This window comes from Apium graveolens, chromosome 2 (genome assembly GCF_009905375.1).
Source record: "Apium graveolens cultivar Ventura chromosome 2, ASM990537v1, whole genome shotgun sequence".
Taxonomy (NCBI): domain Eukaryota; kingdom Viridiplantae; phylum Streptophyta; class Magnoliopsida; order Apiales; family Apiaceae; genus Apium; species Apium graveolens.
In genome coordinates, this window is record NC_133648.1 from 3,634,539 (window position 1) to 3,659,266 (window position 24,728).

The following is a 24,728-nucleotide window of genomic DNA, read 5'->3' on the forward strand; positions in this document are numbered from 1 at the left end:
GTATCCGAATTATCCGTTTGACAGTCCTACGATTAATAATGAAAGTGAAACTATTTTGTTTACCTTTCACTTGTTTTCCACCCTTTTTTAAAACTCGGGAGTAAGAGTAAAGAAACCGGTATATTTAGAAAATAATAAAATATCTATATTATTAAATTTATTTTAAAAATATGATTATTTTTAAAATACCGCGACAAAATTTTTACTTTCAAAATACAATCTCCAATTTTTGCAATGTAAAATGCAGCTTTATTTTGATTTTTGAAGAAGTTGACTTTAAAGCTAATTTAACGTTTGTAGTTGCACCTTGCAACCAAAACAACCTTAAAATCAATTAAAATAAAATTATAGAACATTTTAGGGTGCGGGAGTTGCAAATCGTATTTTGTAAAAATGTAACTTTAAAGACTTCATGAATCTTTCTATGAATCTTCACGATAAGATAGTCACTGATGAGTACAATGAAGATGAGGATGATGATGATTATCAAGTTGAGAAGAGGATAACTGGTTTGGATTTTGGCAATTGTAAGAAATATTTATAAATGCCTGTTCTAACCTGCAACATCTTCAATGAAGAAACTATAAACTTTTGGTGAAATCCTGACAGAGGTGTTAAAAAATCCGTTAAACCGTGAATATCGACCGGACCATGGCAATCCCAACCAAGTAAAACCAAAACCGCTAAAACCGTTTTTAATGGTTCGGTTTGGCTGGGTTTGATCTTAGCATTTAACTAGTTTGGTTTTGATTTGATTTTCAAAAAACCGTTCTTACTGGCTTCGTTCAAAAAAAATAAGAATTCGGACCAAACCAATCAGTAAACACCCATAAATCTTGTCAATTGAATGCAGTCCGCCTGCTTTATGAAATCACAAGCTGAAAGGCATTCTACTGCAACATCTTCAATACAAAAATGACAGAAAAAACTTCAACAAATTATCTCCAAAACAACACAATGAAACTGCAAATTTCTATAAGAATCATATCAAGATTTTCAAGGATTGATATAAGAGCTACATTTGAAGTTAACAGCTCATCAAAAAGAACGCAAACATATCGAGAATGAAGAGCTACATAATGAAAGACATCTAACTAGTTTTCATAGAACTGCTAGGTCGGATCTCAATCCCTAAAACAAGAATGCCACCCTTTGAATCCTTATTTCTCACTTCCCTCAACCTCATCCGCAGTTCACGGTTTTCACCACCTTGCTTGTTCAAGTAGTTGCCCAATTCAAGTTCATACAGTCCATCTTTTCTCAGTACCAGGGGACCGATAAATTCTGCAGGTTTATCATACTTTAGACGATGTGCAGGTATATTAACGCGTCTGTTATCGCTTTCACCATAACCATCAATCCCAACAAAAGTTTCTAACAGTTCTATTTTACGAAATCCTTTGAACCAACAAGAGGTTGTGAAATCAAATAACAGGTAAGCAGTATAAGTTGTATTCTGCGATAATAGTGAAGTGCTTATCTTTCCCTCAATTTCAAGATTTTGTTCAAGACCGGGTACACGATTAAACCTGTGCGAGGATAATAAGAAATTCAAAAAATTTCGCCAACGAGTAACAACCATGAAAGAGTCTGTGCTTCGAATAAATTCGAAAAACATAAATTAAAAGTAAGTCAAAAGTATCCTACGAGATCTTGTACCTCTGGGCTTTACATAGCCATGAGTTTTTCCACCCGTCTAGATGACCTAAAGTGAGACTCATTGGTCCAATATGAAAACACTTGTTCCCGCTAAGCTTGTCTAACCAAATGTACTGCTCAGATGATAGACGTATAAATAAGTCTATGTCAAAATTCATTAGTCAGAATGATTACTATTAATATGGGACGGAGCTAATGGCAGACGATTAAATTCAAATAAATTTGACTGTCTTGATTCGGATGTGTTTGTTATTGTTGTTGCTGACAACAGCTTTTCGATGAAAGTTAGTTAAAAACATGTTTAGTAAAATTTAAAAATTATTTTTCGGAACAGTGTTTTTGACCTAAAAGCTGTTAGAGAAAACAAGTCCCACCATACTGAAAGCAAGTCCCACCATATTGTTCAGAACAGTGCTTTTAGTCTAAAAACTGCTAGAGAAAGTAAGTCTCACCCTACTTTTAGAAAAAACTGTTTTCAGCACTTTTTATAACCGCACAACATTTTTTTAACGACAATCCCAAATAACTTTTTGAAAATTGTTGTGGTAGGAGAAAAAATGTTGTCAGAAAAATTATATAATTGTTTGATGTTTTTTTTTAAACTTATACATATTTTTAGATATAATATATAAAAACAATATTTTGAGAAGGTTTGATGGTGCTGCAAAAGGTGAATACAGTTTTTTCAAAAAGCACGAGGGGACATACTTTTGCTAATTTTTAGACCCAAAGTATTTTTCGAGACGGCAGTTTTTAAAATATATCAAACATGTTTCTAACAGTTTTTCGGCAAAATTTTTTTGTAACAACAATAATATCAAGCGAAGCCTTAACTAATATCAGAACTCATTAGACAAGACGACTAACTAGTAATTTGGGAGGGAGAGACTCATGTTTACATAAAAAAACATAAATAACAGTAAAAAACGTTCGATAAAGGGGTCGCATAATAAATTACCATAGCACCATTGTCAATGTACAGAGGATTGTCACAAAGAAAGAAATACAAATCTTTCTTGGCAGGAAAATGACGTAAAGTATCTGAACCAATTTGTTTCCAAGGATCATTATACCACCTTTGATTTTGCACTGTCCGACGGGAGATGATGTCAAGCGGCAGAAATCTCTCCCAAACGTTGTTAGATTCTGCGGCTGACCGGAAACTTTTGGACAAAAGTGATAGCTTACCACATGTATGCGCAGGGCTGGTACGGGACACTATCTCTTCTATTAGGTCTTGTGGTAACGCATTCATCCCCTTCGTATCACCCCTCATAGGCGGTCTTTTACTGCAGGAACCCTTCAGAGTACAGGGAAGAAGTAACATGAGAAGGCTAGGGTTTTTCATTTGAATACAGTTGAACTAATTAAATAAACAAATATTAAGATTAAAAAAATAGGGAATTTATCACAAATACCCATATTTCTGAACTTATTTAAAGAAATATGGTCAAAGTTGCATACTAGGGTGCACAGGAGATTGTTAGAAGATGTATACTTCCTCCGTCCCAAAATATAAGTCCCTTTGACTTTTTGCGCGTACTTTAACGTGTATAAAAAGTCATAGTTCCGTATATATTTTTCTAATTTTGTTTTCTTGAATTAAAATTTAATATTTATATTTTTATTCAGAAAAAGAAAATTTGAAATATGATTTTCGGAGTTATCTTTTTTATTCAGCTTAAAATACGCGTAAAAAGTTAAATGGACTTTTATTTTGAGACGGGAGAGTACAAGATTGCAAATATTGCATTTAATGTTGCATGCAAGATTGTAAATGTTGCAGGTTGCAACGTACGTAGTTTTGAAAATATTTTCTGTAATTTGGGCATTTTTGAAAAAAATCATTTTTATTAACTTAATTTTTTAATCTTAATCGGTTTCAAATTTATTAAGATTTTACCCGGCTCTGCATTATTTTGGTCATTATTTTTTAGAAAAATACCTATGTTTTTAAAAATACGATAAAAGTTACAAATGACCCTCTAAATTATTAGGTTGCACAGGAGTTGCTCGAAGTTGTATATTAGGTAAAATGTTGCATTTTATGTTATATATAAGGTTGCAACTTATTTTTGAAAATACTTTCTATAGCTCGGGTATTTTTGAAAAAAAACCCACTAAATTATTGCATAGAACTTAATTTAATGACTTAGAAGCTATAAGTAATGCAACTATGAATCTCATGGAGAGTTCGATCCTGGCTCAGGATAAACGCTGGCGGCATGCTTAACACATGCAAGTCGGACGGGAAGTGGTGTTTCCAGTGGCGGACGGGTGAGTAACGCGTAAGAACCTGCCCTTGGGAGGGGAACAACAGCTGGAAACGGCTGCTAATACCCCGTAAGCTGAGGAGCAAAAGGAGGAATCCGCCCGAGGAGGGGCTCGTGTCTGATTAGCTAGTTGGTGAGGCAATAGCTTACCAAGGCGATGATCAGGAGGTAGCTGGTCCGAGAGGATGATCAGCCACACTGGGACTGCCCAGACTCCTACGGGAGGCAGCAGTGGGGAATTTTCCGCAATGGGCGAATATTGTAAGGCAAACTACGTTGCTATGCCATTCAAAAATTAAAATTCTGGAAGACGAGAAGTTGCAGGGGAAAAAAATGTAAACCAAGCTCTTTCTGTTGTATGTTCTTGATATATACTTTACAAAGTGAATATGGTGTTGAACATACTGGGGACATTCATGTTTTGTTTGTTTGGTCTAAAGCGAAAACAGTCCTAAAAGATCACAGGTTTGCAACTAAATAGTGTAGAGCACTTTTACAGATGAATGCAAATTTGAAGTCCTTGAGTTTTTTTACCTGGCAACTAATAATTCTTTCTTCAAAACAGAAAGAACCAGAGAATCAAAGATGCTCCAAAGTTTGCGGTGAAGTCATTCAGTGAAAATAAACTTCTGGTGAAATTCTAGCATTCTACGCTGCAACATCTTCAATGCGGAAATGACTAAAAGAACTGCAACAAATTTTCTCCAAAATGACACATTGAAATTGCAAATTTCTATATGAAAGCAGTTGGCCAAAATGCATTATATCAAGGTTGCGAAGGACTGAAATAAAATCTATATATAACGTTAACAGCTCACTACGAAAGAACTGCAAACAGACGCACAAAATGAAGAGCTATAAAACAAAATATCCTTGATGTAAAAAAACAAGAATCTAACTAGTTTTCTCAATCCCTTTATTAACGATGACACCCTTTGAGTTCTTATCTTTCACTTACCTTAAGCTCATCCGCAGTTCATGGCTGTCGCCACCTTCCTTGTTTAAGTAGTCGCCCAATCCAATTTCGTACCATCCGTCTTTTCACAATACTGGATACTGGGGACCAATAACACAGGATCATCAGGTCCATCACATTTTGGATCAAATCCGGGTATATAATATAAACAAGTCTGTTATCGCTTTCGCCATAACCATCAATCCCGACAAAAGTTTCTAACTGTTGTAACCAAATCCTGTGAAGTAATAAGAGACTGTGAAATTAAATAATAGGTAAGCAGTATAGAATGTATTCCGGGACAATAGTGAAATGCATATCTTTCCCTCGATTTCAAGATTTTGTGATCGTCCGTGTTGTTCAAGAACAGGCAGATGACTAAACCTGTTCGAACATAATAAGAAAATAAAAATATGTCACCAACGAGTAACAATCATAAAAGAGTTCGTTCTTAGAAAAATCGAAAATTGCAGAACTGCAATGCTCCTAACTTATCAAGTAAAAAGATTTCAAAATCAATAACAAAGGTTCAAAGCCAACGATTACAAATCCAACAGGGGCATTCCCCGACTAAATATGAAAAGGGAAGACTTTAAGTCTCAGGACCCCCTTCCGGATGGTTCGAAGACCCGGTTCCATCCTTGCCTGACCTCCCCCGAAGACTCGCAAAATAACTGTCAATATCATGACCCGCCACATCGACACCAAAGGAACCCATCCTTCCCAAACACTGCCCATACCCCGACTCAAAAGCATTAACAGCTGACTCATGAAGCCTAGCACATTCAGCACGAGCAACACCGAGCTCCTGTCAAGCTTCATCTCTTTCAGCAGTCAATACATTCGCCACATCAACAACCTTGGTCTTCGACTCCTCAAGAGCCTATTTGACTCCCTGCAACTCCAAATCTCGATTCTTCATAGTTGTTTCCATGGCAGCAAAATCACCTTTCACTTCGAACTTTCAGTACCCAGCGAAGCATTGTTCTTCTCCAACTCTTTCTCCTTCCCAGTCAACTTACAAACTCGGTTCTCCAACTCCCTTTTTGATGCCAAAACCCCATCAAGCTCCCTCTTCATCTTTTGGACTCCAGAAATATCACCCTCAATCTTCAAAAGCTTATTCAACGAGCTAAAAATCATATAGGTCCATTTCCGTTAAAAAGAAAAAGGCTACGGTTGCGTTTTCCCGAATCTGTGACTGCTATTTCTTCAATTCCCGCGGAGTCTGTGAGTACTAGTACTTATATTCCCCATAACAATATTTTATGTAATAATTTGATTAGATGTAGTCAATGGTATTTAAAAAAAATAATATATTGAATTAGTTGGCCCTGTACAGTAAATATATGTGTTTAATTGTTTTTGAGATTGGTTGAAGTAAAAATATTTTGTTTAATTTTTCTTAAATGGCTAGCAACATGAATAAGAGGTAAATGGTAAGTAGACTTAACATATTATTTGTTTGTGTTCGTTAGGTTGTGTTTATAAGTTTGCAGGTAAGTGTTAAATATGTTGTTTTAGGTGTGTTTGTTCACGAGTATGTATGTGTGTGTAAATTTTTTGAGGTTAGTTTGTTCTATGGATTATGACGGTCATATTTAGGTAATAAAACTAATGATTTAAATGTTTTTTTATGAGAATTTGAATGATGTACATGTATTTTATTCATTTTGAACACTTAAATTTAATTATAATTATATGATTAACAGGAACAATCGAACAATGTAGAATGCAATGTGGATTTCATGGTCACTGACATCAGTTATGTTAACCAGCTACCTCATTGTATTGCTCATAAGGGTAAAATTAATGGCGAAGAAAATGTAGAATCAAGTGTGAACTGGAAAATGAGTATAAATGATACATGCTGACTCACCACTCCTCCATTAGCATTATACAAATGCATTATGATCATGCTAATGGAGGAGTGGTGAGCCGGTCTGTATCATTTAGACCCATTCTCCAGTTCAAACTTGATTCTACATTTTCTTCGCCATTGATTTTACCCTTAATGAGCTAGTTGGTTAACATAATTGATATCAGCGACCATGAAATCCACATTACATTCTACACTGTTCGATTGTTCCTATTAATCATACACTTATATTTAAATTTAAGTGTTCAAAATGAATAAAATTACACGTACAACATTCAAATCCTCATCAAAAAAATCTAAATCATTAGTCTTATTACCTAATTATGACCGTCATAACTCATGGAACAAACTAACCTCAAAAAATTGACACATACATACCTACTCATGAACAAACACACATAAAAAAACACATTTAACATTTATCTGCAAACTTATAAACACAATTTAACGAACACAGACAAACAAATAATATGTTAAGTTTACCTATCCTTTACCTCTAATTCATGTTGCTAGTCATTTAAGAAAAAATAAACAAAATATTTTTACTTCAATCAATCTCAAAAACAATTAAACACATATTTACTGTACATGGCCAACTAATTCAATATAATGTTTTTTTAAAATATCATTGACTACATCTAATCAAATTATTACATAAAATATTGTTAAGTACTAGTACTCACATATTTCGCGGGAATTAAAGAAGTAGCAGCCACAGATTTGGGAAAGAAAAAAGCGGCAGCAACCGTAGCCTTTTTCTTTTCAACAAAAATGCAACATGGAAGGAATAAGGTAATTGGTGGGGGTAGTAGTCTTTTCGAGGGGAGTAAGGTAATTGGTGGGAGTAGTGGAAGTAGTAATCATTTCGAGGGCTTGGGAATCCAGCAAGTTCGGAAAGAGGTAATTGGTGGGAGACTGGGAGTAGTGGTCAGGGCACGGAAATGCAGCAGTGGAATAAGGAAATTGGGGGAGTAGTGGAGTGCATTTTGATTTTATGCAGGAAGGGAGCAGTGTCTCCGATGCAATTTATTCAGCAGCAGCAGCAAGCTTTACCGTTTTTTGGTGAGGACGAAAGGCAGCAAGGCGGACCTATTTGACTGCCCAATTGCATTGGTCGAATCAGGGGAAGCAGAGGTTGCTTAGGGCTCAACCGCAGCAGTAGTGAACAGTGATAACTACTGCCAAACAAAACCTAGTTAAAATCCCTCGGATTCATACAACTAAATCTTTTAAAAAACTTTTAAAAAGTAACAAAGTACGACATCAGTCCTCACTCAAGCATTAAAACTTGCACTTCTTAGCAATCAACACTAAACAATCCATAATGTCATCAAACACATATAACATCACTATCTTCTTATAATGTACATAGACCTTATCTTTAGTCCTAGAATAAAAATAGAAGCTGTATTTTATCCCTAATTACAAAGAACACCATTTACCTCGAAACCAATCAAACACCGCATAATTCCCTACATGCATACATTCCTTACCTCTATACCAAATTACCAATAACAATTACAAAACACAACACATACATAATAACAACAAACAACATAAATTAAAAATTAAAACCCGAGAAACGCTAAACACAAAACCAAGCATTTTTATATCAAACAATTAACTTTACGAAAAAAGACGAAAAATTTAATACCCTTTTCTTTACATTTCCCCAAATAAATCTTATCCAATCCCACGCTAAAGCTCGAAACGATCTCTAAACTCGGTAACGAGTCGATCAACGCCGAGTCAGCCCTGCCGTGGCGTTGCCGACCACTGCGCGAATTGAAAGTGCGTTTTCTTTCAAAAAGGCGGCTTTTTGAGGAAAGTTACAGAACTCGAAGAGAATGAATCGCTTGGAGAGCTCTTGTTCGAGGTATGTTGACATTGGGCAGGCCATTAGCACTCCAATTGATTCCATTTTTTTCTAGGGTTTGTGTGAATTTAGGGTTGTGTTTGGTTGATTGTTTACGGAGAAGGTGTGTTTGTGTGTGACAAATTTGGGGGCAAGAACGGGGAGTGAGGATGTGTTTCAAGTGATTAAAGATATAAAAGTTCATGAATATTTCAAATACAATTATTTTTTTATTCATTTTTATTTTTCAAGGGATACATATTCACCAAATTTACAGGATTTTTTTTTTTTTGAAAAATAAAAATAATTCAATAATGAAAAGCCATACGGCATCTACACATATGATCGAAATTGCACAAACGCATAATTATATCGATGTTGAATCCTTTCTTTTGGATAGGCAACCAAACAATTTTTTGAAGTGATATCTACATGTAATCCTCCAATTGTTGTTTTGAGCAATCGACCACAAATGTATCACCATAAAAACCTTTATCACCGTATCAACACCATGAAAAATCCGCCGATCTGCAATCTCGGGCATGATGAACTGCAAATAAATCAAACTCTCACAAGGAGAGACTAACAAAACCCAAATAAATTGGGAAATTATTGAAGATTTACAAGAGATGAACTAAGAATAATAAAAAGAAGAAGAGATCAAGGCTTTACACCGGTGAAAGTCGATAGAAACCCCTCAGAGATGATAGGGAGGCTGCTTTGAGAGAATTTTAGGATTTAAGTCAAACATATGTTGGATGTCTCCTAAAATTTAGACAATAAACTTAAAGGTTTGAAAAGAAAATATCTGAAAAAGAGATATACGAGTCATAATAAAATAAGAAAAATATTATTGAATATCTTGAGTACATCGAAATCTCTTCATCTAACTGTACAATTAAATAGGGGCGCAACTCCCACGCTATCTTCTAGACGTAGCTAGGTGCCACTTTTTTAGTTTTCTTATGAGATTGACCACGAGGAGCCATCGTCCCGGTGCCTTTTCTTCTCTTTATCCTTCGCAATTAACGACTTCACTTCACTAGAAAACATAACAGCCCTGTTGCGCGTCACCATCGCCAAGAAATCTTCGGTATTCATAATATTGAATTCATTTTCACTAACCTCAACAAATAACTCTCAGTCAATGCACAAATTTAAAATGTATATGGATCTACACAATACAACGAATTCTAAAATAAAAAATACTCTTATAATAATGGCTACGCATAAAATCTACTTCATAAAAATAGTCACTCTTATAATGAATAGATGTACCACGATATCAAACAAGATCTTTGGCAGGATTCTTTCCCATCTTTCTAATACCAAATGTTTATTAAACCAAAAAAAATAATACACTAAATACGCATAACTCATACGTGTGTGGTTCAAAAAAATATATTTACATTTCCATGCATGTTCGACGGGTATTTTAGTTAGTGTTTCATGCCGACAGATATTTTGAACATCTACTCTTGAAAGTGTTATATTTTAATCAATTTTTCACGCCGATCCTTATATTTATTAAGAATATATTTATTTTTCCAAAATATTAATTAAAAATCGATATACTATTTAAACGAACTCAATAATATTTGCATGACTTAAATCTACTTCAGCGGCCCTTTCATGCATCCTTTTTTTAAAAGAGGTCTTTTATGCCTGTAATATATATATAGAGTTAAATTTTACGGATGACACCGTTTCATTGGAAACCTCGTAGCGCTGCACATAATTCCGGTCTGGACCTGTAACCCGGACCGGACCGGTCCATGACCCGGACCGGACCGAATATTGTCGTTCCGGTCCCCGATCCTTATAATTGAAAAAATCCGGTTTATGGTCCGGTCCGGTCCAAGACCTGAAAAATCCGGTCTAAACCTAAATGAACCTGAATTCATATATATAATTATTTTATCTTTACTTTATTTCTTATAAGATCATATATAAATATTAAATATTCACCCATATCATATTTTATTGACCAAATTAATGGATAATAAATCATATAATAAGATAGATCGATGTTACACTTTAAATTACTAAATTTCATACTTCATGTGATAAAATATTGATATTCATACACTTAAAATTTAATATTTATTTTTAAAATAATAGGATATATACTTACTTTTAAATTTTTATTGACGTACCAAATAACAAACTTTTTAATGTCTATAAATTTGAAAGAAAAATTAAAATAAAATTATATAAATATTAATTAAACCAGTCCAAACCGGTCTGGTTCCGGTCCAAACCGGGTTTTTCCGGTCTGGTCCGGTCCCAAGACCGGATCGAGCCGGTCCGATCCTCGGTCCTTAATTTTGAAAAATTTCGATCTTCAGTCCGGTTCGGGTCGGTCTGGTCTGGTCCGGGTCCCAAGACCGGATCGAGCCGGTCCGGTCCTCGATCCTTAATTTTGAAAAATTCCGGTCTTCGGTCCAGTACGGATCGGTCCGATTCCGTCCGGGTTTTGACATTTGTGCAGCACTAAGTCGTGGAGTTCATATTTGTTCTATATAGATAAGACATTGCAAAATATATTATTTTGTGAAGTATATTTTACAAACATTACTATTTTAACAAAAATCTTGTAAATTTCATATATTTTATAAGTAAAATATTGCAAAATACTTTATGTTGAACATGAATATTCGACAAACTAAGTTTGTTTTTTAAAATAATATATTTTACAACATTTTACTTGTAAAATATATAACATATGCAAGATTATCATTAAAAAATTGATATTTGCAAAACATGATTCAAAAAATAATATTTTTTACAATATTTTCGTAATATATTATTTGAAAAACATATATAACTCCAGGACTCCCGTTTACGGTGACTGTGTAAAATTTTAGTCCTTATATATGATTCTTATTGAAATTCAGTTTATTTGGAAAAGAATTAAAAAAAATTGGATGGACTCGAGTAGATAAAAAGTCATACGTACTTATTATTACTCTTGAATTGAAAGCAGGTGTAAAATTCCGACCCGACAACCCGAACCTATCTCTCTCTGTCAGACTTGACTAGCGGCGCCGATGGGAAGACCACCTAGTAACGGCGTCCCCTCCTTCCGCTTTAACGCCGTTGAGGTTCGTTTCATATTTTTTTCCATTGTTATTTACACTGCTTATTCATATAAATTTCGTAATTATAGATTTTCGAATTTAACAATAATTAAAAGTATGATTATGAACATTACACGGTCCTTTTTGTGTTCGAGTTCAATTACGAGAAATTTAAATACTTACGCACATGTAACAAGTCCGGGACATATTTAGTCGTTTAAAACTAGAGGACTAGAGGTTTAGATACTTGTGCACGTACCGAGACTCGAAAAGTTCAATTACGGGAAATTTAAATACTCACGCCCGCATTTGATCGTTTAAGTTTAACGACTTGAAATTTAGATACTTAGGGACATATTTGGTTTGACTAAGACAGGATAAGTTAAATTACTAGAAATTTAAATGTTTATGCACATATTTTGTTTGATCGAGGACTCGAACATATTTGGTTTGATCGAGGACTCGAACTCTTGACTTGTTAACAGAAGTTTAGCCTTGCTATAAATAGCTGAGATTGTTCTACTTGGAATAAGATGAGAATATGAGGTTTAGTTAAGAGTGACAGGGTAGTGGAGCGCGATGAGATGGCCCAAGTGGTACGTGTTTATCTCTTGTGGTCTGTTCCAGGTTATGAGTTCGATTCTCACTCAACTTGTGATTTATCTAAGAATGGATACTACTTATTAAAAAAAGGAGTGACATTGTAGTGAGCTAGATTTATATATTAACAATGCAACGTGTTGTCTTGTTAAGACATAAGATGTCTTTTATATGTATTGAAGCTAAATGCTCATAGTTTTATATGCCTATACTGCTACAACTGCAATTTTAAAAAAGTTTCATTCACATGCTTATTAGTTATTTGGTTGTCTGGTATGCACATTTAAGGTTTCGGATATGGAAGCAATGTTGGTAGCACATGATTTTGCTATGCCTTCACGTGAGCTTCTTGACGCCCTTGCTGAGAAATTTAGGTATGCATTTGATATTTGTTTTGAATAACCTCAACTATAATTACTGATTGAGATTAATTGTGATGTGATTGCCTTGTTTATAGCCTTGCACCTGAAAGGTCCGGAAAATCCGTAGTTCAAATGAAACAAGTGAGACACGTTTTTTTTACATACACATGATTACTCTTAAGATTCTGCGGCTTATGTGCTTTGGATATTTTTGTACAGGTGTGGCATTGGTTCCAGAATAGGCGTTACGCACATAGAGCAAAAGCTTCTAGGGCTCCTGAGACATCTAATTTATCGCCGTTAACTCAGGACGGCTCTAGTATAATGACAAATATGCCCCAAGCCCCTCAATCAAAACCAGTGCCTCGAGGTGACTCAGTTCGGCCTTTTGGTTGAAGTGTCAACGCACTTTATATTAGCAAATCTGTTTTGTGTTGTGAATGTGTTTATATTATATTCATTTTTAAGGTTTTAGCCTTTACAGATACAAAGATAGATGTGACTGAAGCCCCTCAAAGTTTGCCTTCTACCGGATGTGAGTTTAAATCATCTTATAAGCCAGTTCCTAATGTTTATGATTTTAACATAATTTGTGAATCTCATAAGTCTTACTAAAGCTGTCAAAACTGGGTTGGGTTCGTTTATCTTCGGTCTTTATATGAAACTCTGTTAGATGGCTACTTTATTTTCCGTGCTTTCGTTTGTTACTTAATTTTTTTTTACTTACTGGTTCAAGGTACAGGCAGGAATGGAGCAGACAGTAGCTCAATGGAGTTTGAAGCTAAATCTGCGCGAGATGGTGCATGGTTAGTATTTTAGGATATTTGTATTCTAGTTTTTGAAAGTCTATTAGCCAGTATAAGTATCTTCTGATGAATAAGTATATACTCCGGAGTGACTTACTTACTTATGTGGATCTTCTCAGGTACGATGTTGCAATGTTTTTATCTTATAGAAGTTCTGACGCTGTTGACCCGGTAAATACTGAAAGTTGATCAATTTGTGTTTTCTTTTCTTTTACCGGTCTATGTGTGAGCGGATTCTTCACAATACATAACAGTAAATATTCTGACAAATTTACTGTAAGTTCATGATGATCTCAAATAACATTAAACCTCTTGTCCACATTGGCATTTGTTTTTTACTTCACCGAGGCTGTGGTTAATGTATATCTTATGCAGGTTAATAGATTGAAATAAGGGTCTGTATTGTGGTAAATTTTGATGAAAATAACTCCAATTCCTTTGTTTTCCTTGGCCGATTCTTCAGTTAGCTAATAACATTGTCATTGCAACGCTAGTCATAAATTTATATGGTGTTATTTATTTTTACTGTTTTTCCCAATTTGAGGATCAGATTCTAATAGTTAAATTACCTATTTGGGCTAAAGCCTGAAGGTCACTCTTTTCCTTGACATTCTTTCTGCCTTCTCCCCTCCTCTTACGGTATTTGAAAGATATTTCAGGAAGTTCTTGTGAGGTTTGCTGGATTTGGAGCTGAGGAGGATGAATGGGTGGACATTGGTAGGCTTGTGAGAAAACGGTCTCTCCCATGTGAATCCTCAGAATGCGTCGCAGTTCTTCAAGGAGATCTTATACTCTGTTTTCAGGTTGGTTCCTCTGCAAAATGACAAAGACTATACTTCATCTTTCTGTATTGTTATGTATGAGTAAAAGAAGTCATCTCTTAAGATTAAGAACAAAACAGGAAGGCAAAGAGCAGGCTCTCTACTATGATGCTCATGTCCTTGATGCACAAAGACGGAGACATGATGTAAGAGGTTGCCGTTGCAGATTTCTTGTGCGCTACGATCATGATCAGTCTGAGGTACACAACCGCCCTTATTTACTCTATTCATGGATGTAATTCATTTTTTTTTAAAATTCTGAAATACATATCATGGTAATCCTTCTGTTTAAATTATATAAATTTCTATTGTATGCTTTGACTTTATTTTGCTAATTTGAGATATGACTGATTTCATTTTTCCAACAGCCCGACTTTTTGGACTATTATCATTCGGTGATATAATTAAAAATAAAAGTTGAATTTCATAAATTCTTAAAACAAAATCTCAAAGTAGCATAAAGTTCTATAAATCTAGAAGTGAAAATAACATAATTCAAATTAAAAACCAAAATCGGAGAGATGCAGCTCCTCAAATCCAAATAGCTAACAACTAAAACATTATTTAGTGACATAAGTTCCACTCTAATCCGATCCAAACGCAGTACCCCCACTGGTACCTGAAAATTCAGAAATAATGAGATACACAGCCTAGCGAGAAAACTAATCGAACTAACCAGTTGATCAAGTATGTTTCCAAAATATTTGATAAATTTTCATAGTTCAAAATTCACATATTTCGTAGTTCGTAAATCATAGTTTCATAATTTCAAAATAAAAAATATTATAAATTCTGCAATTAGCTAAGGTCACAAATACTTGGTGACACCGTATCATAGGTTCATAGGTGTCGGTAATGCTTCCCTTACTAAGGTATCATAAAATGTGCTAGGCACGCCCTAGTAAGGTATCGTAATCTAGTTCCAGAACTATACACAATTACTAACGGTTTCATAAGTCATAGCTAGCTGGGAATCCTTATATCTAAAATAGCATTCTTTTTTGGATATAAAATAGCATTCTTGATCTAAATTTTCGTAACAACAATATTAAAAACATTTAAAAATATTTTGGATATAAAACAATTTAAAATATCCCGCGAGTACGAAAAGTTAACTTACCTTAACAACGATAACCACACACTCACTAAAAGCCGAATCAAACCTAAATGAAATTAAAAAATAATTAACAGTACATTAGATCACGAAGGGCTGGAAACGAATCAGTAAATTCAAACATATATAAGTACACTTCCGGGGCTCAGACTTAACAACTAAGTAGTTCACAAACAAAATATTATAACCGCGGTCTTGTACAAGGTCCACATGCATGCTTGCTCTCACGTAACATTACATATAATTACACGGCACTTATGTTAATAAAAATGCGTACATGGTAACTATTAATAAAAAACATAAACAACTTATACAAGTCAGATAACTTGCCTTAATTAAGTACCTAAAAACTCATTCTTAGTTTAATATTATTATTGTTGTTAACAAAATAAATATTCAACAAAATGTCTATATATCTATAAATGAAACATATAATGAAAATAGTTATATAATTCAAAACAAATATAAAATTTAACATGCAGTTCCTTATTCATATTCGATTCGTATAAATAATCAAATTTGAAAATATAGATTAATAAAGCAGACACAAATTTTTTTATAAAATAATAACCAATTTTAAAAAGTTCTCGTGAGTAAATTAACGTGTTAAGCATATATGTGTGATGCTAATATTAGTGTTCACATGTGCAAATCAGTTAAATAACCTCTACAGACTTGTATAACTAAGAATGTAAATTACATATATATGAGAAGTGGTGATGAGGAGCGTACCTTTGTTTTGCAGTACCAAATTGAACTATGAACTCATGATTATATAATGACTGAAAAGAGAGTGACTGGCTTGATTTAAAATACAAAAAATATGCTAGGTAATTCTATCACAATTCGAATTGTTCTTATCCTAACTAACCACTAGGATGTTTTCTTTTAATGGATAACACTCATTAAATAGAAAATAAATAATATTATAAAATCAACTTTTAATTTTTATGAAATAAAAGTGTAATGTTATACAATTAATTATTTAAAAAACATTTTGGGTATCATAGTTTCCATCACAAATCAAGATTTTTTAAAATTTTGGTTTACATTCTTCACTAGTATACTTGGTAAATATTTAAAATATAACCTGGAATTTTACTGCTATTCAATAATTTTCAATTTATATCATAGTTTTGAGGGTTTATTCATCCTTGTGGGGCCTTGGTATTTTGTGATCAGAATAAGAATATCGACTAACCCTGAAAATTTCTATGCACGTTAATACGATTAATACTAAAACGAGAACTTTAGAATAACATGACCACTCATGTGGTTGCATATTAGCAAATGTTCTGGAATTAACATTTACACTACTGAGCAGTTTTTTTCTTTCAAAAATTTGTTACTGGAACCCCATATGGTTTGCTTTTAATGGCATCTGAAAGACCAGTGGAATTTAGTGTTTTGGAACATTTAAAGTGTACCCCATTAACTTGCTTTGTTATTAAACTTCAGGAAATTGTGCCTCTGAGAAAGGTTTGTCGTCGACCTGAGACTGATTACAGGTTGCAGCAACTTTATGCTTCAAACGAGCCTGCATCTACAAACCAGTCTAAAGCTGGCGCTATACCTACAAACAACACTTTGAGGGTCTATCCACCAGTTGAACCAAAGCAAAAGCAGCGCAAAATTGAGGACTTATTAAATAATGGACCTGTGTTGCCTGGCACTTCTCAAACGAATTTACTTGCAGGGACGGAGATCAAAGCTCTGCAAACAAATGTTGCTGATATCATGGATGCTGGTAGTACTGGAAATTCGAGTACCCCACAAAGTAGTAATTCTTCACAACGACTAGATATGAAGACTGACAGTCCTGGTACTGTGGAAGTTTCAGACTCTGGTAATAGTTCTCCACAACCACAAGATATGAAGACTGACAGTCCCGGTAATATGGAAATTTTAGACACTGGTAATAATTCTCCACAACCACAAGATATGAAGACTGACAGCCACGGTAATATGGAAACTTCAGATGCTGGCAATAATTCTCCACAACCACAAGATTTGATGACTGACGGTGGCAGTACTGTGGAAATTTTAGACTCTGGTGATAACTCCCTGCAACCACAAGTTATTAAGATTGCCAGTCCCAGTACTACGCAAATTTCAGATGCTGCTAATAGTTCTTTGCAAACACAAGATGTGAAGCTTGCCAGTCCCAGTAATTTGGAAATATCAGATGCTGATAATATTTCTTCGCAACCAGAAGTTATGAATGTTGTCAGTCCCCGTACCATGGATATTTCAGATGCTGCTAATAGTTCCTTGCAAACACAAGATACAAAGACTGCCAGTCTCAGTAATTTAGAAATATCGGATGCTGGTAATAATTCTCTGCAACCAGAAGTTGCCAGTCCCCATACTGCAGAAGTTTCAGATGCTGTGACTGTTGATCAACTGCCAAAAGTTACTGAGATCATAAACGGTGGCGATCTAGATGGTTCAAATGTCGCCCCCACAAATGCAATGCAGCAAGAAGAAGTTGCGCAGATAGCAAGTGCTGCTAGTGTTGAAAATTCACCCGTCTCACCTGTTAATGATAAACTAGGAAATCCAGTTGTTCCACCTCAATCAGAAGTTGCAGAGACTCCTCGTAGTTTGGAAAGTGCAGACACTCCACCGCCTAATGAAGTTTAATCAACACGGGGGCTGTTTTCCTCGGAAACTCATTCCCCAGGTAAAAAACTTTAGCAACCAAAACACAATGTAGAAGAGTAGTTCCAGCACTACGGGAAATCAAAACGTCCGACGTAGGCAATGTCGCTGCAATCAACGGAAGTGCCAGCGACACCAGGCTATGTATGTTGCTGTGATTTATGATAGTGAACAAGGCAATGTTGAGGATGGCTTTGATAACTTTTCTTTGTCTCTAGATCAAGTTTGTAATAATACTCAATTCAGCACTGATCTTAACTTTATCCTAGGGTTACATATTAGTCACATACATAAGGTTTTGTTTTATTCTTTTCTGAAATCCGAAACTACCTAAGTTCCGTTTATTTGTCGAAAAATAACTCAGCTTTAAATAATATCCCAGAAAAGTAATTCAGATAGAATTATTTTCCAAAAAAAACTGATTTTCAATAATTATTTTCTGTCATTTGAGTCGATTATAGCAAAAGAAAAAAAATGTGAGATAATATTTATTCAATGATATGGATTTTTTGGTGATGCATGTTCGATTGCTCAAAATAACAATTGGAAGATTATAACATTTACATATCTCTTCAAAAAATCGATTGGTTGCCTATCCAAGAAGGATCGGTTACCTATCCAAGAAGGAATAATTCAACGGCAATATAATTATGCATTTGTTCAATTTTGATTAGATTTGTAGATTCCGTATAATTTTTTATTATTAAATTATTTTCCTTTAAAAAAAATAAATGATTTCAAAAAATTATAAAAATCAAAAGAATAGTCGTAGCTGAGCGGCTGCCACGTAGCTCCTCTCTCTCTCTCTCTCTCATATTTCGTATTTTCATAAATCTCTCTCTCTCTAAAATTTCCATTTCATAAATCTCTCTCTCTCTCTCTCTCTCTCTCTCCCCTTCTCTCTCTCTCTTAAATTTTAACCCTAATTTTTCTACTTTACTGAATTCACTAATCACAATCTCTCTTTTTGCAATCACACTAAAAATGCGGTTCTTAATGAGAAACAATAGATTAAAGTATAATACAACTAATTCGAACAAATTAGGACAATTGAGATGCATCGTTACGAGCTGTAGAGCGGTGGTGTTGCCACGGTTCGGTGGTCCAGAGGTGATGGAGCTTCGTGATGATGTTAGTTTGCCTAATTTGAACCCTAATGAGGTCCTCGTTCGAGCTCGTGCCGTCTCCGTCAATCCTCTCGATACTAGGGTCTGTCTGTCCTTTTCACTGTGTTTTTAAGTTTTCTCGATTTCGATATGTTTCGATTATTATTTAGTTTTGTGTTCTTTATGTCTGTCGTGATTTTCGATTATGCTTTTATTTAATTATCTAATGCGATCACTGTTGTAATGCCTTTTATCGAAATTAAATTAATTAAAAAGGGGAATGTGGTAGACTGTTATGTTATGTGTGAGTAGATTATATTGCGATTTTTATTGGAGTGGAGAATGTAGGAACTAGGAAGTAGGGATACGTTGCTTGGGGACTTTCTTTTGTGTTGATTGAAACTTAATGAAGAATTTGATCACTGTTGTAATACCTTTTATCGAAAATAAATAAATTATGAAGGGGAATGTGGTAGATTATTATGTAATGTGTGAGGAGGTTATGTTGCGATTTTGATTGGAGCGGAGAATGTTGTTAGGAAGTAGGAATAGGTTGTTCGGGCACATTTTTGTGTTTATTGAAACTTAAGTGAAGAAGATTTATTCGAGTATGTAAAAGGCTTGTGTATTTTGCTCAGTATGGGAATTAATAATGTGCTCAAGGTTTACACTGCGTTCCTGAGTTTAATTTTGAGGAGAAAGAGAACGTAATGAAGGGTGTTACTTCTGGTAGTTGTGTTCATAGGTGTTTATGTTGGAAGGGAAGGGGACGATAGGAATTGAACTTCCTTACATGTATGTCTCCGGAACTTTCTTGCCACATTTGGGAAGATTGGGAGCAAAAGGGAAGTGATTCCCTTTCTATTCTTTGTGAACTGGATGCCAATTTTTTTTTAAAGACTTGTAAAACTTAATTTTATCTTCTAATAATACAAGTGCAAGGTGTCCACTCGAGGCCACTGAAAACAAAATTCCATAATGGAAACTATGGTGTTTACTTCTATATTACTCAGGCTCGGCTAGAAGTGTCCGACATGGACACGTGTCCAAGTATCGGACTCGACAAGTTTTTGAAAAATATACATGTTTTTGGCCTAAAATAAGTGTCTAAGTCCGAGTGTCAAATGTCCGACACGGGTACTCGAAGTTAAATTGAAGATTTGGGGTAACATAGGTTTATTTTCAATTTGAATTTGCTTTCCAGTCCTATACAGTAAGTTATGATGTTTTGCTTTTAATTTGAATTTGCTTTCTTTATTCTTACCACATACACAAATTACTTCGATATATTTAGGAAAAAAAATTACTTCGCTACTCAGGATCAGTATCTTACATGCAAACCTTTTCATTTCAGATGCGAGCTGGCTACGGGCGTTCAATTTTTCAACCATTATTACCAATAATTCTGGGTCGTGATGTTAGCGGTGAAGTTGTTGATGTGGGAGGTTCTGTCAAGTCACTCCGTGTCGGTCAGGAAGTATTTGGTGCACTGCATCCAACAGCTGCGAGGGGTACTTATGCAGATTATGTTATTCTTTCGGAAGATAAACTTGTTCCAAAACCACCATCAATTTCACATGTGGTAATTCTTAGAGACTTTAGCTTATGGTGCTAACATTACATTAGTGATCATTGTGATTCTTTTATTTGTAATGTGCTTTTTCTCCAAAAGTGTGTATGAAGTTGCTCTATCTAAAATTGATGTTGTCGAGGTCATCATATTAGAGGAAGCTCTAATTCTTAAATAGGCGGTTCCAATACTTTTTTACATTGCGTGTATGTATATTATGTTAATTTCATCAGGCTAGAAGTTTTGCCAAATGTGCTATGTTTGGAAAATTACTGCCCATAACCATAATATTAAGGATCTTCTGTGCCTTTTAACTATTTTTTTGTATATAATAATATGAAGTTTCGATAAGGAGCACAAATTGCTTGTGTTCTTATGATGTAAAAATTATATATTACGAAGGGAATTCAGAATTATTCATAGAAAGTTTGAACTCTATGGGTTACAGATGACCTTGATCCTAAAGTGCAGTTCAAATGTAAGTAAATGAATGAGATGGATACAGGAATGCAATTTGTACTAATTTGTGGACATAGTACATACATTCATAATATTGTGCATTCCTAGTCCCTCTACAAACTAGAACCAAAATTCAATCCCATCAAGAACGAACATGTGCTTATTCAATCCCATCCCTAACTTGCAATTTGTTTTTTCGGTTCTCAGGAGGCAAGCGCCATTCCTTTTGCTGCATTGACTGCATGGCGTGCACTAAAAAGTACTGCGAGAATAACAAAGGGGTATGACTAGAGCAACTATTATCAACTTTCTAGGCAGTAGTTTGAGGCATTAAATATACGTGTGGTTTTTTTAAAAGAAAAAACTGAACAATGTCTACATGCAAGGTCCTAATGTTTATAATTCTTTTTTTATGACAATCTTTTTTATTTTAGAAAACATTGTAAGCATGGAGTTGCTAGTTTGTATTTAAAACAATACACATCATCACTAGTGGCTGCCTGCTGCCTCTATAATCTAGTGAAATATAAAAGAAGCTTATCTGTAATGGGGAAAAAAAACTGAAATTCTATTGGATTGCTTGCCCATGGATTATTTTTGTTAGCAATAAGTTTTTCATAACTAGTACTTATTTGGGCTGCTATAGATATCCGTGTAGAGTCCATATAGTCATGAAATGGCAATCTTAACAAAGAATTGTTCTTTATTATTTCCCATAGGCAAAGAGTACTGGTGATAGGTGGAGGAGGAGCTGTTGGTTTTGCTGCGGTTCAGCTTGCTGTGGCTGCAGGCTGTCATGTGTCGACTACATGTGCTGATGAAAGTATTGATCGGCTTTTGGCAGCTGGTGCTGAACAGGCTGTTGACTATACATCTGAGGTAGGTACATATGATTTTAATTTTAGCCCTTTAGGACATCTGATTGTAGTATTGACCATATTTAATTTTCTGCACAACATGATTCTGTTTGGTTGTGTGTTTTTTACCTTCATCTGTACCATATAAGATGTCTTTCCTAATAACAGGATGTTGAAGTATCCTTACAAGGGCATTTTGATGCTGCATTGGACACAATTGGTGTGGAAGAGACAGAAAGAGTAGCAATAAGTCTCTTAAAGCGAGGTGGACACTATATGACATTGCAAGTAGGAGAAAATGCTGTTTGAAATTATAGTATTACGAGAAATCTTAAATGTATTGTTTCCCCTTTTCTTTTATCATATATCTGATAATTCGCCATGTTTTGCTGTAGGGAGAGACGGCATCATTGAGTGATAGATATGGAGTGGCTATTGGTCTTCCGATGGCTACAGCCATATTAGTAAAGAAACAGTTGGAATACCGATACTCTCATGGAATAGGTAATAAACTTCATTTTTGTAATACAATGAATAATTTGTATATATGTTTACAGTGTTATATTCGAATTTAATTATTTAGTATGATTAAGCCAAAGTTTTAAGTTGAAGAACATTAAATTCATTTCCATAAAAAAAACCGTTGGATGTGAATTGTTATTACTTATTAGAGTGTTACTTTGTTGAATCGTGAACTGAATAGCAGGTGTAATTTAGACTTGTCTGCATTCTTTTTTTTACTATGTGGTAGATAATCGAGATCCTAGCTACTAGTTTTGCATTATATAATGATCTTAGTGCTGCAGTACTTGATTTTCTAAGTGAAGCCCTTCACTATATATCTGCAGCCTGATTTTTCATTGGTTCTACTTTTACCAACTCTTTAGACTCAATTATAATGTTCACCTTAACTGTTTCTCATCAAAAAAATATTGTAGAATTTATATGGTAATTTAATGGAATCTTGTCAACTGGTCAAATTTACAGCATAAAGCCATAAACAAATGGACAAGGTAAGATATTCCATGCTTTGCTTACTAGTTCGTAGTCGCGTACTATTTACAACATTTGAGTGTACGCTGAACAGTGATTGTGACCACCCTTTGATCGAGAAAGAAATGTGATATCCAGATCTTGTAGCATTTCCTTTTTTTATTGTTACACCAGTATCTTACAGTTCAATGTTCATCATGTTACAGAATATTGGTGGACATATATGCGAGCTGATTCTGAAGGTTTACATGAGATTCACAGATTGTCCGCGGCTGGAAAGTTGAAGATACCAGTAGAGAAAATCTTACCAATCACTCAAGTGAGAGAGGCTCATGAGGCCAAAGATCAGAGAAAAATCATCGGCAAAGTTGTGCTCGAAGTTGACTGATCCATTAAACCTTCCCGGACTCTAGTTTTAGTAGTAGATTCTGAGAATGCCAAACCATCATTATGTAAATGGGTTTTTCAACAGTTTTTGAAGTAGATGCAAAATATGTTTGTTCTCTCCACTTTAGTTTGACAGTCCTAGAGACCTTAAAGAATAAAGCAAATATTCAACAATCCTATATTAGGAAAATATTATTATATTCGAATTTGAATCCGAACTTGAGAGAAAGGTATTGGGAGTTGTAGACAATTGTCCGGCTCGAAACTCGGCTCGCTCGACCGGAATTCCAGTCCTACTTGCATGATACACTTTTCTATGCATTTTATCTGTCTCTCTCATATGAATAAGATCAAAGATGAAGTTGGTGAAGCATCTTGTAAACACAAGATCATCACTATTAGGGAGTTTAAGTTGTAATGTCTCATCAAATGCTGTTGGGGTGGGCTAGGTTTGTAAGGCTTATGTTATTTGTGCAAAGGACCACAACAGCCCATGTGAGTTGGGGACACATTATTACTTCAGTTCTGTGACTCCACACCTAACTCTAATTCCTCCAAAAACCATACAGTATGAATTTTGGATTTCTGTCGAGGATCAAATTTCGATTCAAAATGCAAAGATTATGCTTGATAGATATTCATTTTGATTCGGAGAAAAACTTCACCATATATCAGATCACATGGTACATGTAACAACATTTGAACATAATTCGTCAGATACTTATAAGTTATACTACTCCTGCCATTATGTTACTTCTTTGAAAAATCTTTGTTTTACTAAAAATTATCAATTAATTTCCCAAAAAAAATATTTTATAAATTTGATTTTAAAAATAATTGGCTTTCGTATTTGATAACGATATTTACGAGCGACTCTGCAGATGATGGACGCGAACGAAAATTAAGAGTAAATTTCGCATACAATCAAGAACGGATCTAATGAGACACGAGACACATGTTCTTCTCAAAACAAAATTTGATATATTTTATCTTGATTTTTTTTAAAATTATATGAAACTATGGTCACAAAAACAGGTGAGGGTTAAAAATACCCATTTTTTGGGTTGAAATTATTCAAAATACCAATTTTCAAAACATATGCTGAAAATATTATTTTGGTTACGGATTTCATAATTGCGTTAGGTGTAATACGCATTTCAAAATTGGGTATGTAAGAAAATTACTAAAAATACGCATTTTTAGTTGAGGTATTACCATTGAGTTACGCATTTGCCAAATGCGTATCAAAAAAAATTGATACCCATTAGATAAATGAGTATCTAGTACAAAA

General features: G+C 34.6%; 3 protein-coding genes, 1 long non-coding RNA gene and 1 pseudogene across 7 annotated transcripts; 3 read left to right on the forward strand and 2 right to left on the reverse strand.

Annotated features, from left to right (window-relative positions):
- Positions 1-1,090: 1,090 nt before the first annotated feature.
- LOC141684305 (putative F-box protein PP2-B12) lies at positions 1,091-3,007 on the reverse strand. Its single transcript, XM_074489223.1, has 3 exons — positions 2,618-3,007; positions 1,660-1,772; positions 1,091-1,529 (listed from the first exon to the last, which is right to left on the reverse strand). Exons 1-3 carry the CDS (start codon positions 3,005-3,007, stop codon positions 1,091-1,093), a joined length of 942 nt encoding a protein of 313 aa, XP_074345324.1.
- Positions 3,008-3,885: 878 nt separating this feature from the next.
- LOC141709980 (18S ribosomal RNA) lies at positions 3,886-4,202 on the forward strand (annotated as a pseudogene).
- Positions 4,203-5,301: 1,099 nt separating this feature from the next.
- On the reverse strand, positions 5,302-8,848 carry LOC141706738 (uncharacterized). The gene is made up of 2 exons (XR_012568882.1): positions 8,421-8,848; positions 5,302-7,944 (listed from the first exon to the last, which is right to left on the reverse strand). It is a non-coding gene; the product is annotated as an uncharacterized LOC141706738 (long non-coding RNA).
- A 2,705-nt stretch (positions 8,849-11,553) lies between these two features.
- LOC141706739 (uncharacterized) lies at positions 11,554-18,371 on the forward strand. Of its 4 annotated transcripts, none has more exons than XM_074509557.1 (10): positions 11,554-11,725; positions 12,590-12,675; positions 12,759-12,804; positions 12,883-13,033; positions 13,139-13,198; positions 13,406-13,469; positions 13,589-13,640; positions 14,129-14,272; positions 14,371-14,490; positions 16,863-18,371. In XM_074509557.1, exons 1-10 carry the CDS (start codon positions 11,672-11,674, stop codon positions 18,045-18,047), a joined length of 1,962 nt encoding a protein of 653 aa, XP_074365658.1. In that variant the 5' UTR covers positions 11,554-11,671; the 3' UTR covers positions 18,048-18,371. The 4 variants fall into 4 exon arrangements, with proteins under 4 accessions (XP_074365658.1, XP_074365657.1, XP_074365659.1 ...); XM_074509556.1 differs by having other exon boundaries at positions 11,555-11,725; positions 13,400-13,469; XM_074509558.1 differs by having other exon boundaries at positions 11,555-11,725; positions 13,148-13,198; positions 13,400-13,469.
- Positions 18,372-18,931: 560 nt separating this feature from the next.
- Positions 18,932-23,666, forward strand: LOC141706740 (uncharacterized). The gene is made up of 7 exons (XM_074509560.1): positions 18,932-19,274; positions 20,526-20,753; positions 21,408-21,481; positions 21,920-22,079; positions 22,226-22,345; positions 22,453-22,561; positions 23,257-23,666. Exons 1-7 carry the CDS (start codon positions 19,050-19,052, stop codon positions 23,436-23,438), a joined length of 1,098 nt encoding a protein of 365 aa, XP_074365661.1. The 5' UTR covers positions 18,932-19,049; the 3' UTR covers positions 23,439-23,666.
- Positions 23,667-24,728: the final 1,062 nt, after the last annotated feature.

Bases quoted from the DNA above. Each gene is read 5' to 3' on its own strand.
- LOC141684305 (XM_074489223.1), bottom strand. From the start codon at position 3,007: ATGAAAAACCCTAGCCTTCTCATGTTACTTCTTCCCTGTACTCTGAAG. The intron at 1,773-2,617 runs GTAATTTATTAT...TCATCTGAGCAG, and splicing joins ACATTGACAATGGTGCTATG to TACATTTGGTTAGACAAGCT. The intron at 1,530-1,659 runs GTACAAGATCTC...ATCCTCGCACAG, and splicing joins TGGCTATGTAAAGCCCAGAG to GTTTAATCGTGTACCCGGTC.
- LOC141706739 (XM_074509556.1), top strand. From the start codon at position 11,672: ATGGGAAGACCACCTAGTAACGGCGTCCCCTCCTTCCGCTTTAACGCC. The intron at 14,273-14,370 runs GTTGGTTCCTCT...AGAACAAAACAG, and splicing joins ATCTTATACTCTGTTTTCAG to GAAGGCAAAGAGCAGGCTCT. The intron at 14,491-16,862 runs GTACACAACCGC...ATTAAACTTCAG, and splicing joins ACGATCATGATCAGTCTGAG to GAAATTGTGCCTCTGAGAAA.
- LOC141706740 (XM_074509560.1), top strand. From the start codon at position 19,050: ATGCGGTTCTTAATGAGAAACAATAGATTAAAGTATAATACAACTAAT. The intron at 19,275-20,525 runs GTCTGTCTGTCC...TTTTCATTTCAG, and splicing joins TCAATCCTCTCGATACTAGG to ATGCGAGCTGGCTACGGGCG. The intron at 22,346-22,452 runs GTAGGAGAAAAT...GTTTTGCTGTAG, and splicing joins GACACTATATGACATTGCAA to GGAGAGACGGCATCATTGAG.